Raw genomic sequence first — 15,805 nt, 5'->3', positions numbered from 1 at the left:
GTAAGACTTTATTGAATACTTAATCTGCATCAATTGATATATAATATAACAATATTATCTGACATCTAAAATACTAAATTATTGTCATTTATTTTGTTATCATTCATTACTCTTCCATTGCTGCTTCACTTGGCAAATGTTCTCTTTTGAATTTTTCATTATTATTCCCAAATGAGATTGGCCTATGGTTATCTTTCTATCTTTTTTCTTCTTTTTTAAGTGACCACTTTTTCTTTTTTTTTTTTGGTATAAGAAGTTACATGACTTGATAAACTTTTCACATTTTTGTGTTCTAGTAAAATTTTTAAAATTTGAAAGTATTTATTCTCTTGAAAATTTCATATATATCACTCAGCAGGAAGTATTTTCTTTGGCCAGAAATATGAATGTTTCCAGTTTATTTTATGACCACTTTTGAGTCAATTTTAATTACATGTGATAATAAACCATATAGATTATAATACTTCCTTATAAAATTGTATGTAGTGTTCTTTTAGGATTTTAACTCTCATTTTACTTGGATTTATACTTCCTACTTTTAATATTTTCCTATCATTTTCTAACCCATTGTTGGTAAATGCCTGTGTAATTTTTAAAAGCTTATGATTTTATGGCTAAGGTATACTTTAACACATTACTTTGAATTTTTAAAGTTGGTGTGTTTAACAAAGTTCAGTTTAATATAATAATGAAATTCAGGCTACAAAGGTAAAGATAAAAACTTTACAATATATTTTATGAGAGATCTAACATGTGGGAAAATCAGGGTAATTTCTAAAGAAGTTTGTTACCATCCTCTCTGACAAACTACTGCTAATTCTCATAGTGCCCTGTATTTTATTTTAGACAGCTATAGAACCCAGTGAAGAAAAAGAAACATATGACATTAAAGATAGAAAAAAAAAAATTGCAGTAAACTAATACAACTTGTCAACACACATTGACAAAACATTATTTAAAAGGTAATTATTTAGTGTTCATAAAGTTGGAGTTAGAAGGGCACTAATTCTTTGCTAATATAAATCTAAATAGGCACTAACCGGCAATATAAATGAAATTTATCAATAGCTTTGACTTTCTAATACCAAGTCTTATCTTTTATCATAATGAAATAATGAAGAAATGCAGAGATTTAGTTATTCACAATGGTTAAATGGTAACAATATAAATATAAATTAGTTATGAAACATAACGAGTTAATTAGTTATGAAACATATTTTCAAAATATACTAAATGTATAATAAATCTTCCTGGTAAGTTAAAAGGTCAGGTATAAACTTTATATTCATTAACTCACTTTTGTAATAGGTCAGTATTAGTATATTTATTTAGTTTACTACACATTTACTACTAATATATTCAGTGAACACACACACATATTAGTATAATTTTACATTTTTTCCTTTATACTATTTTGTGTTTCATAACATTATCATGTATTTTCTCTACAGTGAGAAAAATAATAATTTTGATATGTTATATTTAAGTTAAATTAATTTCAAAAATCATAATATGTTTGTCAGGAAAATACATACTATCTTCAAGCAAGATTTTGGTAAGTGGAACAACTCAACAAACATTTTTATTTCAAAGAACTACACTGTGGAGTTAAACCAAGATCACTCGTCTTACACAGAAACCAACAGACAAAACACTACCATGGACATATATAAACATCAATAGTTTGTATAATTCAAAACTTGTTGGTACTGTGATGTGAATACGAAACCAGAAGTCTATCACAAGGAAATATGGCAGGCAAGCCCCAAAGAGGAGCTCAGCAATTTGCATCAATGTATAAGGATTTATGTAACCAGGAAAAATTAAGAAATTCTCTGCATATTTTCCTCTAGGATTTCTAACATCCGTTCCTAACTGTACCACTGAATGTTTGGGAAAGGAACTAACTTGCATGGAATGTATTTAACTAGAAAAGAAAACTTAAAAGTTATGGAGAAAGGCACAGAGAAGAGGGTCTTTTGATAATCTGCCAAACTGTACTTTCATTTAATTCACTACACTTTAAATCCCAATATTTTTATCTTAGCTCATTAGCTTCTGAATTAAAAAGTACTTTTATAACGTTTATTTGAGGATTAAATTTGTATGTCACACTGCTTTGAGATAATTAGGTTAATTGACCATAACGTCATCATGAAAAATTAATAACAAATATAAAATTAGAAGGAAGAGTATAGGCTTCAAAAATATACTAACTTTACAAAATATTGATAGGAATAATTCTTTGGGCTACAATCTTGGTCCAAGGCCCCACCATCTCTCCTCTATTCTTCTCTTTTATGTCTGTTCTCAACAAAGCATCCAATATCACTTTTTTAAATTATTTAAATCAATTAAAAAATCATCATGTTTCTATTTTTGTTATGGACTGAATGTTTGTGTCCTCCCAAAATTCATATGCTGAAGCCCTAACCCCAATGTAATAATATTAGAAAGTGAAGCATTTAGGAGGTAATTAGGGTTACATGAGGTCATGAGTGCGGAGTCTCATAGAAGGATTGGTGTCCATATAAAACTATAAGGTCACGTGAGCACATAGCAAGATGGTGGCCACCTGCAAAACAGGAAGAGAGACCTCACTAGGAACCAAATCTGCCAATACTTTGATCTTGGACTTCCTATCCTCCACAAATGTAAGAAATAAATGTCAGTTGTTTAAGTCACAGAGTCTATGTTATTTCTTTACAGCAGCCCAAACTAAGACAATCTCAAAGTAAAAATCAAAGTCTTTGCAAGTATCCACAAGGCTGTATCCATCTGCTGCGACACTTGCTCCCTTATTCATTCTGCTCTGGCCACAGTGGTCTTCCTGCACTTTCTGTACCCACCATGCTCCAACCTCAGGATCGTTCAAACTTTCTTTCTGTTCCCTCTGCCTACAACCTTCTTACCCCAAGGACACTATACCTCTCATGCTCATCAATACTGACTTCTGCTACAATGCTGACTTATCCACAAAGCCTTCTCTACCTACCTATTTTAAAATATCAACTCCCCAACTCCTAACCCAGGAACCACCTATAACACTTTGCTATTTTATTTTTGCCTAGAGTATTTATTATACTACAATATATCCTATTGTTTTGTTTATTTCATGACCTACTCCCATGCACTAGAATGTAAGCTCCATGAGTGCAAGAGTATTTGTCTATTTGTTCAGTGCTATATTGACATTATTTAGAAAAGTAAATGACATACAGTAGGTATTTAATAAGTATTTGCTGAATATAGGAATAATGTGTAAGAGGCAAAATAAAGATAGCATTTTATATTGTTTCATTCATGTTATATAGTTAACATAAAATATATCTGAAACTAAGCAGCTTAAATTAGTAAAATTTCACCTGATTATTTGCTGAGGTCATTGAATGATAATACCATGCCTAATAAAACGAATTTGATATTGGTTATCTTATTATGAAATTTCTTAGTTTTATTCCAATAAAACATAATGAATAACATTTTACATCGTCTATAATGCTACTTTATTATAAAAGTGGTATTTTTCTTAACACATATAAATATAATCCATATTATTTTGGTATTATGAGAACAGAGTACAACTGTATTGTTTTTATATGTAGTTTTTATTTTATTGTTTTTATATGTAGTTTTATTTATATAAAATTGCCCATAAATAATTCAAAATATTTATCAAGTAACAAATGCGCCAAGTACAGATTTAAAGTATTGTATACTCTCAAGATAACTGAAATTAAAATATATCAAGAATCATTGTAGTCACTATGGTTTAAAAGGAGAGAGTGTATATTTTAAAAATAAATACATTATGTGAGAAAACTCTATAGTTTATTCCTAATATATTTTCTTATTAACTTTTTGAAAATATCCTTTGGTCACAAGTCAAACAAGTTACATCCTACGTAATCTACCTTACTCGTATGAATCGTTATATCAAATAATCATAGTTTCCCATGGCCTGCATTTCCTTCAGATTACCCATTTTCTAAAGAATTCACAATTCTGCATTTTAACTTAAGTCCTTTAAAGTTTTTTTATATGTGTTTTCTTTAGTTCAAAGTTAATTAGTGTAATTTAGAGAATAAGATTATACAATGGAAGTGAATATTATATCAACATCATGTACAAGTTTCCACTCCTACAAAATATATTTGGTAAAGCAGTACTAAAAACTAACATGACTCCATTGAAATCTTGACACTAACACCATAATTTATTTTTTTTTAAATGATAAGACTTATGAGTACACACTGAATCCAGCCTTTTTCCTAACAACACCAAACATCTTAAGGAAGGATTATTTTCAATTGTCTTTACAACTATCAGAACAGTGGAGTCAGACAGCCTGATTTATATTGAGCATGCCAATCAATTAGAATATTAACTTGCTTAATCTGTAAAAGGGATAGTACCGACCTTGTTATTCATCAGAATAACAAAATGAAATGAGTTGTTTAAAACAGTAAATGTAAACTATTAGCACTCCTTAATTTAATTGGTGGACATATTTTGGAACAGAGTAGCTGCTAAAATTTACAAGAGATTATAAAAAGGCTATCTACACAATTGTTGTCAAAGGCAGGATAGCACTTTCCTCTGTAAATTTTATACTGACATCATTTCAGTAGCTATATTTTGAAAAACAAAAGAAATGAACATTAAGATAAATTACAATGCAGTATTAGTGATTATAAGTAGTTCAATTTATAAAAAGCAAGTATTATCAGTAAATAATATGGGACTTTCAAGGATAATAATAAACTTCTGAAAATCCTCCTGTCTTCTTTTATCAAAATAAATATATCTTTGTGATAAAAACATGTTCCATTTCTCAAATGGAAATAATAATTACCTTGCAATTAAAAGCAGGAGCTAAAGTAATCTAGGACGTGAAAGTGCTATACAAGTTGGGGTTCCTTATTATTTTCCCTTATCAATATATATCCTTTTGAAACTATAATAATTCTATAAATAAATATCAACATAAATTTATATTAATAACTGACTATAAATTAGTCTGTGAGCACATTCCCTATACTTGAATCTAAAGTGACTAAATAATAAAATTCTGTGACTAAAATCAAATCAACTCAGAATATTCAGCCCTTATTTTACTAAGTGTTATGCTTGTTTTTCATACTCTTAAACAGATACATTAGACCTGAAAATTAAGTATAAATTGTGTGCCCTCAAAAAGAAAAGTATCAACCAGTGAAACTCTCAAAATGAAAACTTTCGGATAGACTTCTAATTAAATATACTATTCTAAAACTTTAAATACACCACTGAGCAAAAATAATCACATTTCAATTCAAGAAACTTTAAAGTAATCACCTTTGGGAAATTAGAACATGAGATTTCTTATGAGACTGTAGCTACACAACTGTCTTAAAGTGAAAGAAGCTGTTTCCTTCAGTTAAGCCTTCAATTAAACTACACTTTCACATTTATTAAATTCAGAAACGAAGAATAATCCTGTAAATCTGATATGTTCCTACATACCGCGTGAAGAATACCAGTAATTATTACATTTGCAAGATCTTGTTAACATTTCTGATTTTACTCGTGTTTCATTTACTCACAGAACCCATAACTCCGGATATGAATTTTAAAGGAGTACAGGCCAGGCAGGGTCAGAGTCTTACTGATGAGATTTCAGCAAAGGAGGAGAAGCCGATATTAAGATAAATGGGACTAAATAAATAATCCAAAGACAGAGTTTCTTTTCCTTTTTTTAAAATAGTATGCCACATACCAAAGTATATCTTATGACTTCTGAAAACCTCTATTTAAATATTTTATATCTTATTGATTTTCAAAGTAATCAAAGCAATTATTTTTTTATTCTCTGAGACTATTAAAATCAGCCTCTGTGGATATTTACAAATAGTTCATTCTAAGTTGGAAAGAAAATTATTTATACAAAATCAAAACTCTTAGGATATTGAAAAGATATATGTATACTAGGTGATAATACTCTTTAAAAACTGTATGCTTAGATTTAGCTATGTGTCATACTTCATGTCTGTTCCAGCATAAAACAGATGAAAACATTAATTATGAATGTGATTTCAACTAAAAATAAAAATAAAGAGAGAAAAAGAATAAGAAAATGAAGACTCTCAAGCTAAGTAAGTATATTACTTACTTCTGTGGATAGTCCTGGCTCCCAAATAATTTAACCAAGTTAAAATTAACTCAATAGTATAATATTAGGAATTTTTTTCTATCATAATGATTAAAAGTATAAAGTTCAGAATTAGAATTTATTTGAAATATAATCCCATTTCTTACAAATGTAGCTTTTCATTAAAAACTCTACTTCAGTTTCCCCTTTTTCAAAATTATTTATTTTAACAAAGGTGACTTAAATAAGATCTTGTATTAAGGAAGCTTAGCATTGAGTCAAACAACTAGTAAAATCAAAACGTGTTTATTATTATTATTAATCACATCAATGGAATTATAAAGTCTATTGACCTTTGGTATTTATAACATGTATACTCAAGGTAATTTACTAACCTAGTAAGTTAGGTTCTAATTATTTTAGGCTCTAATTATCTATGGAAAAAAATAAGAAATGTACTTTTCATTTGTTGTTGTTTGTTACATATCTTCCCATTGAAAAATTAAGCAAACTCGTTTTGTTTTTATATTCTCTGGGTGACATACTGCTGAAGAGAAATCTTGCTCTTCTCTCTTTTCAGACTTTTAATAGCTTAACAAAAAAATACTTCTCTACTATAAGTCGAGGGACAGGGGAGGAAGCAAGCTGAAGAGCAGTATGAAAAATCCCATTTGGGTTATTTCATTAGTTAGTGTCTGCAATTTAATATATATTCTATAGGACTATGTGCCAAACTGTTAACCACCATTAGCTTCAGGAAGTTCTATTGTTGGAGACTTTTATTTTCTATGTTAAATATGTATGCAGTATTAAAATTTTTGCCACCTAGCATATAGCTTTTAGGAGAAAGAAACCTATTTTTAAAATGTATGATGTAGTTCTGATAGCCTTCATTGAGTTTAATAGAAAATTTGAGACACTCTGGATAATCACTACTGAACTTCACTGCCTGAACTTCAAGGAAATTTTACTATAGAATGGCAAAAACGCTGTAGATTACAGGAATATAAGTGGAAGTGAGTACGAAGAGTCTCATTAAACACTTCGTATATCCGGAGGGAGCTGGGATGAGAGTCGGCCAGTGGAGTAGTGGCAGCTATGTCTGTAGACCACAAAAGGGCTGAAACGGTGTTCCAGGCGCTTTATGAGATAGTCCGGAAAGTAAGCTCAAGCCATCCTCTTTCCCAAGTTATACTAGACAAAGATGCCCAGGTCCTACAGAGAATGAGGCTGTGGTCCACTGGCCTTTACTACCACATCAAACATGGGGAGGAAATCAGTGCAGAGGCAAAGATCGCAGAAATAACCATCTGACTTCTCCCAGCTGCTGAGATACACAACAGAGCAGATACAATCACAATATGCTTGACCTTGTTCTTTTTTCCTTTCTTTGGGCATGAGAATTAAATAATAACCTATGAACTTGCTCAGAGAATCTATGTTGACTGCCAACACTAGACAAACAGAAGGCATCTTATTAAAGAATGTAAGGTGGCAAGTGGACAGGGTTCTGGTCACATCACGTTTGACGCAGTCAAAGTAGTTTTTTGTTTTATTTTTACATACAAGTCTTCCAAGGAAATACATATTTTAAACAATTTGTTCATAGATTAAAACTATTTGGAAAAATATATCACTGACTTCAAATATCTTGTTCACATACATGAACTACTGAATTTCAGGACTATGGAGAAAATCCCCCAAATAAGAGGCAACAAAAAAGAAACACAATCATAAAACCTTTCCAACAAATTGAAAACATTCAAATTGGCCTCAAATTTGTAAAACATAGTAATACAGGTCGGAAAACAGAGCCATGATACCCACAGAGAATTGACACAAAAAAAAAGGTTTTGATTCAGAACTTCTATATCCAGCAAGTTTGTTTCCTCAATGTAAATTCAGTGGAAAGATAATCTCTTAGAGTAATAAGATCATTACCTTGTTGACAAACCCAACAAACAATAGGTGATAAAAAATTTGAAACAAAATAAGATGGATAAAATAATGTTTTTTAAAAATAAGAAATATAACCATATAGCTCAGTATTATCTGAATATTTGTTACAATAGTTACAAAACATATTTGCAAATATCAAAAATAATTCTTGAAAAAAGAACAGAATGTTCAAAGGAAAAAAACAAAAAACTAAACCTGAATCTTAATTCCAGGTAATTCCTAAAATGACTTGAAATTAATAGGATTATAAAGAAGTCAATTTATATTTAATTCTCATGGAACATCAGAAACTACCTCTACATATCATTTTGTTTCTATTATACATAGAGAAATATCATGTTTAATATCTTAAAATAATTGATAGGAGAAAAATGACATGCAGTTTTAAAACTATTAAAAAGAAACAAAAATAATGAATAAAATATTTTGATAAATGAAATTTGTTATGAAAAGAATCATATATGTACTCTAAAAATCCCTTTTAAACAAATAATCCCACAGGGAATCCAAAAAATAACAGCTAATTTACAGTATTAATTCCTGTACTTAATCTTCTATATTTAAATAAACTTTAAGTATAATTAATAGTAACAACAAGCATTTACATAGTACTCACTATGAGCCTGGCACTATTATGCACACTTAAATATTTTAACTTACTTTATCCCAAATGACCTTTCTGGTTAGTAATCCCATCCCCATTTTACAGGTGAGAAAATACAAGCTAGCCCAGGAAGTCAAAAGATTTGCACAAGGAAACAATACTGCTAAAATTTAGATTTGAGTACAGGCCATCTGGCTCCAGAACCCAGGCAGCTCTGGATACACTCTACAGCCTTTCTACTTAAGGAGAATTACAAGAAACATACTTTTAAAACTCTCAAATGGTTCTGTCTCCTCACCATTTGTTTATATGAGAAGGCAGAGGGGGCTGTGTGGGGTGTGTGTGAAGGTTAGAGAATGGATAAAACATCAAAGACCAGAACTATGAATGAACAAAGACCCTGCTTTCTGGGTCACAGCTGGTTCTCATAAATGATTAGACTGTCCTTAGGGGAATTCCTAGTTAGAATTTCCAGGCTCTGTCTTTATTAATATAGAGGGTGTCTCTGAGAAACATCACCAATACAAGCTTCCTCCCCTGTATCTTCCCTTCCTCACAGTGAAGCTTCTCAATCAAGTCTTCCATTCAGTGATGGTCTATTGTTTAATTCTTTCCCCAACACTTCTTTTTATCTTGAGCCCACAATATATGGGGATGGAGGTATCTTTGACCCATATGCTAGGGTGAGGCAGAGAGAGACACAGAGAGGGAGAGAGACTGAAAAACACAACAGATGTGGTAAGAACTGGAGAGTCTCAAATGTTCATCTCGCTTCCTTTAGCAGTTCGTGAGTTTGTGTAAAAATATTTATCTGCATGTGTGCACTTGTGTCACATAGTTTTGAGTTAAAGAATATATCCATTCCATTTTAAGTTATTTCTATCAACTGAGAAGGCAGAATTATTTACTCAACAATAAAGTAGAAGAACATCTCCATGGGTACAGACTCTCCTACAAATATTTATGTAATGAAGCCATATGAACATAAAATGCTCATGAAAATCAGATTTCTTCTATTTACACAAATCAGTTTACCACACTCTTAAATGGCATGTAAATAAGACAGTATCACAGTTGCTCCGTTTTTTGTTTGTTTTCAAATATGAGATACATAAGACAGATGAGAGCATGGTATTATAACAGTCGTTCACATTCTTTTACTTACACCCCTCATAGATGTCGGTGGGAATATGGACTGCTGCATGCTGATAAGATATTTGTCGTCCAAAATTAGCATCATCGATAAAAACAGGTTTTATCCTCTGACTGCCTGGCTCACTGTCATTTTTTTCAGGCTATATAGGAAAAGGCAGACAACAAAGAGAATATTAAAACTTATGCTAACAGATATATTCGCACATTCATGTCTTCATTTGCCAAATGCATAGTTTTCAAACAGGAGAACTAAAAGAATATTTTCAAATATAGTACCCTGACGACATCAGGTGCACAAATTTTCATTCAAGTGTTAGCATTCATATTACATCTTCATGATATTATTCACATAATAACCTAAATTCTTGCCTAATTTTCTCAATGTTAGAATCATTCCTTAGGATTATTCTGAGAGAACCAGAGTGTTCCCACAACCAGTATTTATTAAAATGTACATTTAAAAACATGACATATGCCTTTAAAGACAGCCCAATTAAAACTATCCCCTTGAAATAAATTTCACTATTTATGTTAGCAAATTTATATTTTGAAGTTGAGGATAATTTTGTATTTGACAATTAATGATACACATGACCACAGTAAGATAGCAATGAAGGATTATTGTATGTCATGTTCCCTTGACTTTTGTATGTTTTCCAGGTGTAGCAATTTTTCCTTTAAAAAAGAAAGAAAATATCTATTGTAACTCTAAGTATAATTAAATTCTAACTTCAACCAGTTTATCTCCCATGGTAGGAGCTTAGAACAAATCAATAACGATTCAAGAAAATCCCACAGGAGTTTCAGGTTGAAGATTCATTTTCTATCTCTTTGAACTATGCTTTTTATACTGAATTACCTGTTGCCTTACCCTGGCAAGAAACTAAGAATCTCATTCATTTATTCAAAACGCACCTCCAAAACAACTGTTTGTGGCTAATTATATTAAACCTTTTTTTTTCCTGTTCAAATAGTTACTTTAACTCTTCCCTAACTTATTTTTTTTAATTAAATGCACACCTGTATTATCAAGTCTACTTTAGAGATTATTGTTTTCCATATTCCAAGGTTGTCTCCTCAAAACAAAACTGAACAAAATAAAAATCACAACATTTGACTATTTTGGCAGCACAATGCAGTTAATACAAATGATAAACAACAGAAAACACTCCAGTGGACAACCAGAAAATTTCATAAGACGGCTAGAAGAATGTCCAACAACATAAAAGTTAGCAGGTCAATAAAGAAGTGATAGTGTTCAAATTGCCAGATCACTCTGAAAATTGCTATGACCAGATAACAGCCATATCCTGAGATATTTTAACACGTGTGCGTGCAAGTATTATTTTTTCCCTAGGGGAATTGCAACATTTGGAAAGATGAGTTAGACACAAATATGAGCAATAGGGCTTTTTTTTCCGTCTTCCACACAATGGCTCCTAAAGCCATTTTCCGACCCATCATTAGGTAATAAAATGAATTTAACAGGTCATGACCAAATTATTCTTTTAAATGAAACATTAATAAAAGAGAATGTGAAATACAATTTTATATAAAGAAAAGAACTATATTGTGAAAACTCTGGTTTAGTTAGATATGACTGTGTGTGTGTATATATGGGTATATGTGATTTGAATCATAAAATTTGCCATTTATAAAAATATATGAAAATAGATCACTATTTTTATTCATGTGAAAGTGCCAAAGATATCATTGTTCCTCCATTAACAAACATAACAAAACAGTAATGTTGAAAATCTAAAATTTAGCAAAATACCTACATGTAGGAATTACAACTCATACTCACAGACGTTAGGTGTGTGCAGTGTGAAGGACAAGAAAAGAGAGAAGGATTACAAGGAAAAGAAAAACCACAGAGCAAAAGAACACTTAACCTAACATACCTGTTTTGATTGCAACTGTTAATAAAGAATGAAAATGATAACTGGGATTCAGTCTTGGATTCAACTGTGAATTTTAACACATTTTAAAATTCATATGCTATTCTACGATGTCTATCCCTCGGTACTATTGACTTGAGTAAGAGAAAGGCACATTAAAATGAACTACTTTCATTCATAACATAAATATAAAAAAGGGTTCCATCTAACGGATGATGTCATTATTCTCAATTAGTGAAAAGTCTCAATATTTATTTTAAAGCAGTGGTTTCTCAAAGAATGGTCCCTGGAGAAGCAGCACCTGTACACACTGACACTTTTTAGAATGCAGGCTCCCAGGCCCCACCCCAGGCCTAGTCAATCAGAAACATCTTGGGAAGAGCTAAGGAATCTGTAGTCTAACAAACTTTCCAGCTGATTCTGATACACACTAAAATTGGAAGTTCAGTGCTTTAAAATACAGGTAGTTTAAACTAGGCATACTTTTAGGTAGTTTATTTAGAACTACCCATGAAAAAATTAGGATTGATTAGTAATAAGCATTGTGGGGACAGAGCCAGGAGTGCAGTTTCCAGGCTCTCGGCCTCACATGGAAAGGTGCTGGCTCAGGTAGTAAATGGCCATCAACTGTGATTGGATGGCCATCAGCTGTGGCTAGTTGGCCGTCAGCTGTAACCAGTGAGCCATTGGCCACTAATATAACCTCTGTGGCTACGCTAATAGCAAATGGGGGCTAGCAAGAAGATGGTGGCTGAGCTAGCAAGAGCGGATTGAAGAGAGGCGGATGCCACCAGCGAGAATATAGTGGTGTGACTCCCCCATCTATGGCACCGTGGGTGTTCCTTTTTGGCCTCACCATATCCTGCGTTCTTATGTGGGGAGCTGAGACTCCTCATGCCGCCCTGCATGACAAATGGCGCAACGAGCAGGGTCTCCCGCACGACAAGCATATTAATGGATGCCTAAATGTTTATACCCTCCATGCCTAACACAGTTTAAGCATGTGTGAATAAAAGCATGCACATGGTAATATGACAAGTAATATCTGTCAAAGGATGCTTCAAAAGACAACAGTCACTCAAGATACTCTAGGGGTGAGCTCCATCCTGAAATAAATTGGAAAAATGCTGCACATTATATTTGTCTAATATAACAAATCACATTGGCATATAAAAGGCTCTGAAATAAATTTCACTAAAGAAAACTGTATTTAACCCAGCATTCGCAAACTGATACGACCCTGAAGCTTTTCTTTTAATGTATTAATAATACCGATTACAAAGTACACGTATTACTTATGAAATGCCAAGAAAAGGGATAATGGCAAGTATATACATCAGACTTGGTTCTACTCTGTTGCATTAATAACATCTCAGACTCGGGCTAGTCACTGTTCATGGGTTTCTGTCTTTTGACTTATAAATAAATGATGCTGGGCTACAGGTATGGCCCTTACCTGTGGGACATATCAGAATCACCTGGGAGCTTCTTCAACCACCAATATAGCAGTGTATCACAATGGGGAGGATGTCTTTTGAATGAATCTCTCGGCTGCTTCTAATATTCTTCCTTATATTAAGAACTCTCAAACTAAAAAAATCTATAAGGTCATTTTCAGTTATGAAAAAAAATATATAGTTCCATTTATAATTTTAGAAGATAATGTTATTTTTAGTAAGCATATCTTTTCCAGAAATCCCATTTACATTTATTACTAGCAAATTTTAGATAATATACGAAAAGTAGAAGCATTAGATGATAGACAATAGACAGTGAACTCCATGTACGAGTTAGGGTGAGAAATACATAAATATGTGCAAATATTTCATTCATTCACTGAAGAATATTTATTGGTAGAGTGGAGGAGAGAAGGATTTACTAACATTGTTTCTAGAAATGCCACTTAAAATCTAAATCTGGAAACAAATTAAATATCCAGCAAAAGTAAAATGGTTACAATAATTATGATAGACATAATAATTATGAGATATAATATAAAAGAATAATCACATTGGGAATATACATATATACTGTATTTTTAGAAGTGATTTCAGTTAAAAAAAAGTAAATTTTAAGCTAAAAGAAAAAAACTTTAAAAAAGCCTAATTTGAGAGGAAACAGAGATACAGGGATACACGCAGGGATGAGTACATAACAAATGCTCTCAGCACTACCATTAGTTTTGTAGTTATGAAATATAACTGTATTCATCTTTGTGTTCTCTTGATGTTTTTGCAATAACATAATGAACAAGTATTATATTTGTAATCAGAAAGATATTATTGTTTTAAGTCCTTTCTAGAGTGTTATTAAGAATTATATGCGTCCTCTCACACCTAAAAATCATACATATTTATTTTATGGAGATGCTTACAATTTTAAATTGCCATATAAAGTCCTTTTGAAAATAACTTTAAAATGAAAATGTATTTAACTTGCAGAATCATGTATAAGGATCAGTTTTTTAAAGTGCAGTTGCTAAATATAACAAGAAACACTAAAACTGCAGCTCCCCATGCTCCTCCCTGTTATAGTCTCCATAAGTTGTAATAATTTCATGAAAATATTAAAATTTTTAAACGTAATTCATTTCCTCAAACTTATGAAATTATTATTTCTGATGCCATCACAGTTCATAGTTTTACCTATCTTGATATGTTATTATATAGTATAATTAAAATACAGCAAATATTAGAAAAAAAGGAATGGACTGAGAAAAGGAATTTGGAGAAAAGCTACTTAACATATATTGTTTAGTGTGTTAATTAAAAATTTCAAATAAATTCTAGAATTAAGATTTCCTTGTTTACCCGACTACATACTCGAAAAAAAAAAAAAAAATCAGCTTATCTCTTTTTAACATTTTTTTTCCCCAAAAAACACTCTTCTGAATTTTCCAAACTACCCTGTATAAACGTGTACAAATAAACCAAACAGGGTGATTCTAAATGTATTTAAATACATTTGGTAAAACACATTTGTGAAACATGAGAAGTATGTTTCTCAGACTATTCATTTCACTGTAATTTCAGTTATTAAATAATAGATGAGATCACTCAGAGACAGAGATACAGGCCAACGTGGGATGGGTAGGTCATTCAATTTTATAAGCAGTACATATTAGCAAATTTAATTTGGAAAGTCACAATGATAAGTCTGTGAAAGACACAAAAGGTCCTTGCATATTTAATATATTTACCTCAAAGTAAACACTATTAGAATTGATACTTATAACAACACATTTGTTTTCAATTTTTATATTTTTCATGTTATTAACTTAAAACTATTTCTATTGAAAATAAAATGTTCAGAAGTTAAATGTTTATATATTTTACCTAAATTGCAACAGAAACTAGCTTAACACTTTGCACAATTCAGATTGAATTGTGTGTCTCACACAATTTTGTGTGTCCCACAAAACTGTGAGATTAGTTGACACTGAATAAGAAATGGTTTGCTGAGACCTATAGAAGTATCACAACTGGTATTTCTGTCTCACTAGTGAAGTTACATGAATGTCAAATTCTTGTGTAATGAACCAAATTCTTCAATTAGAGGCTATAGCTCTGTATACAATTCTCCAGTACGTATGAGTGTATGTTTTTAAATTTCCACCTCTAAATACATCCTTTTCGTTTTTACATTTCACACATTTTATTTACAACACGGCTTTGCAATCTATTTTATGGATTACAAAGTATTGCTGCCTCTGTAACCACTAGTTCACCATTGGGATCTAAGCATTCTGTGACGCCCCATTCGTTAAGGCTGGTTACTAGTTCTGACCCTTACAGAAGAAAGCCTTCTTTTTACTAAATCACTTGCATCAATTAGAAATGGAAATTCATCAAATCAGCTGCAGCTGACCAGACCCAATTAACAAATAATGAATAGAGAGAAAAAGCTGCTGAGCCTTCATCTAGCCACAGTTGTTCTGGTCAGGTTGTAAGGCCAGGCTGGATATTAAATAATGAATCCAGTTACAATGGCAATAAGAATACCATTAGGCCTCCTGAGTTAATTGGTTTAAGCTGCTATTTTTCTCCTTGAGGATGA

The 15,805-nt window shown here is 31.5% G+C and overlaps 1 protein-coding gene across 7 annotated transcripts in view; it reads right to left on the bottom strand.

The window, feature by feature from the left end:
* CACNA2D1 (calcium voltage-gated channel auxiliary subunit alpha2delta 1) overlaps positions 1-15,805 on the bottom strand; it is a 462,827-nt gene that overhangs the window by 153,311 nt on the left and 293,711 nt on the right. For all 7 annotated transcript variants that reach the window (XM_019746896.3, XM_019746894.3, XM_019746897.3 and 4 more), the window contains exon 6: positions 9,859-9,988. In XM_019746896.3, coding sequence (XP_019602455.1) covers positions 9,859-9,988 — 130 coding nt within the window. The remainder of the gene's footprint in view (positions 1-9,858; positions 9,989-15,805) is intronic.

The sequence above is a fragment of the Rhinolophus sinicus genome, chromosome 4, assembly GCF_057876585.1.
Source record: "Rhinolophus sinicus isolate RSI-liver-muscle chromosome 4, RSI-T2T, whole genome shotgun sequence".
In the NCBI taxonomy this organism is placed as follows: Eukaryota; Metazoa; Chordata; class Mammalia; order Chiroptera; family Rhinolophidae; genus Rhinolophus; species Rhinolophus sinicus.
The sequence above is the reverse complement of the archived record's forward strand: the minus strand, read 5'-3'. Positions and strand labels throughout refer to the sequence as shown.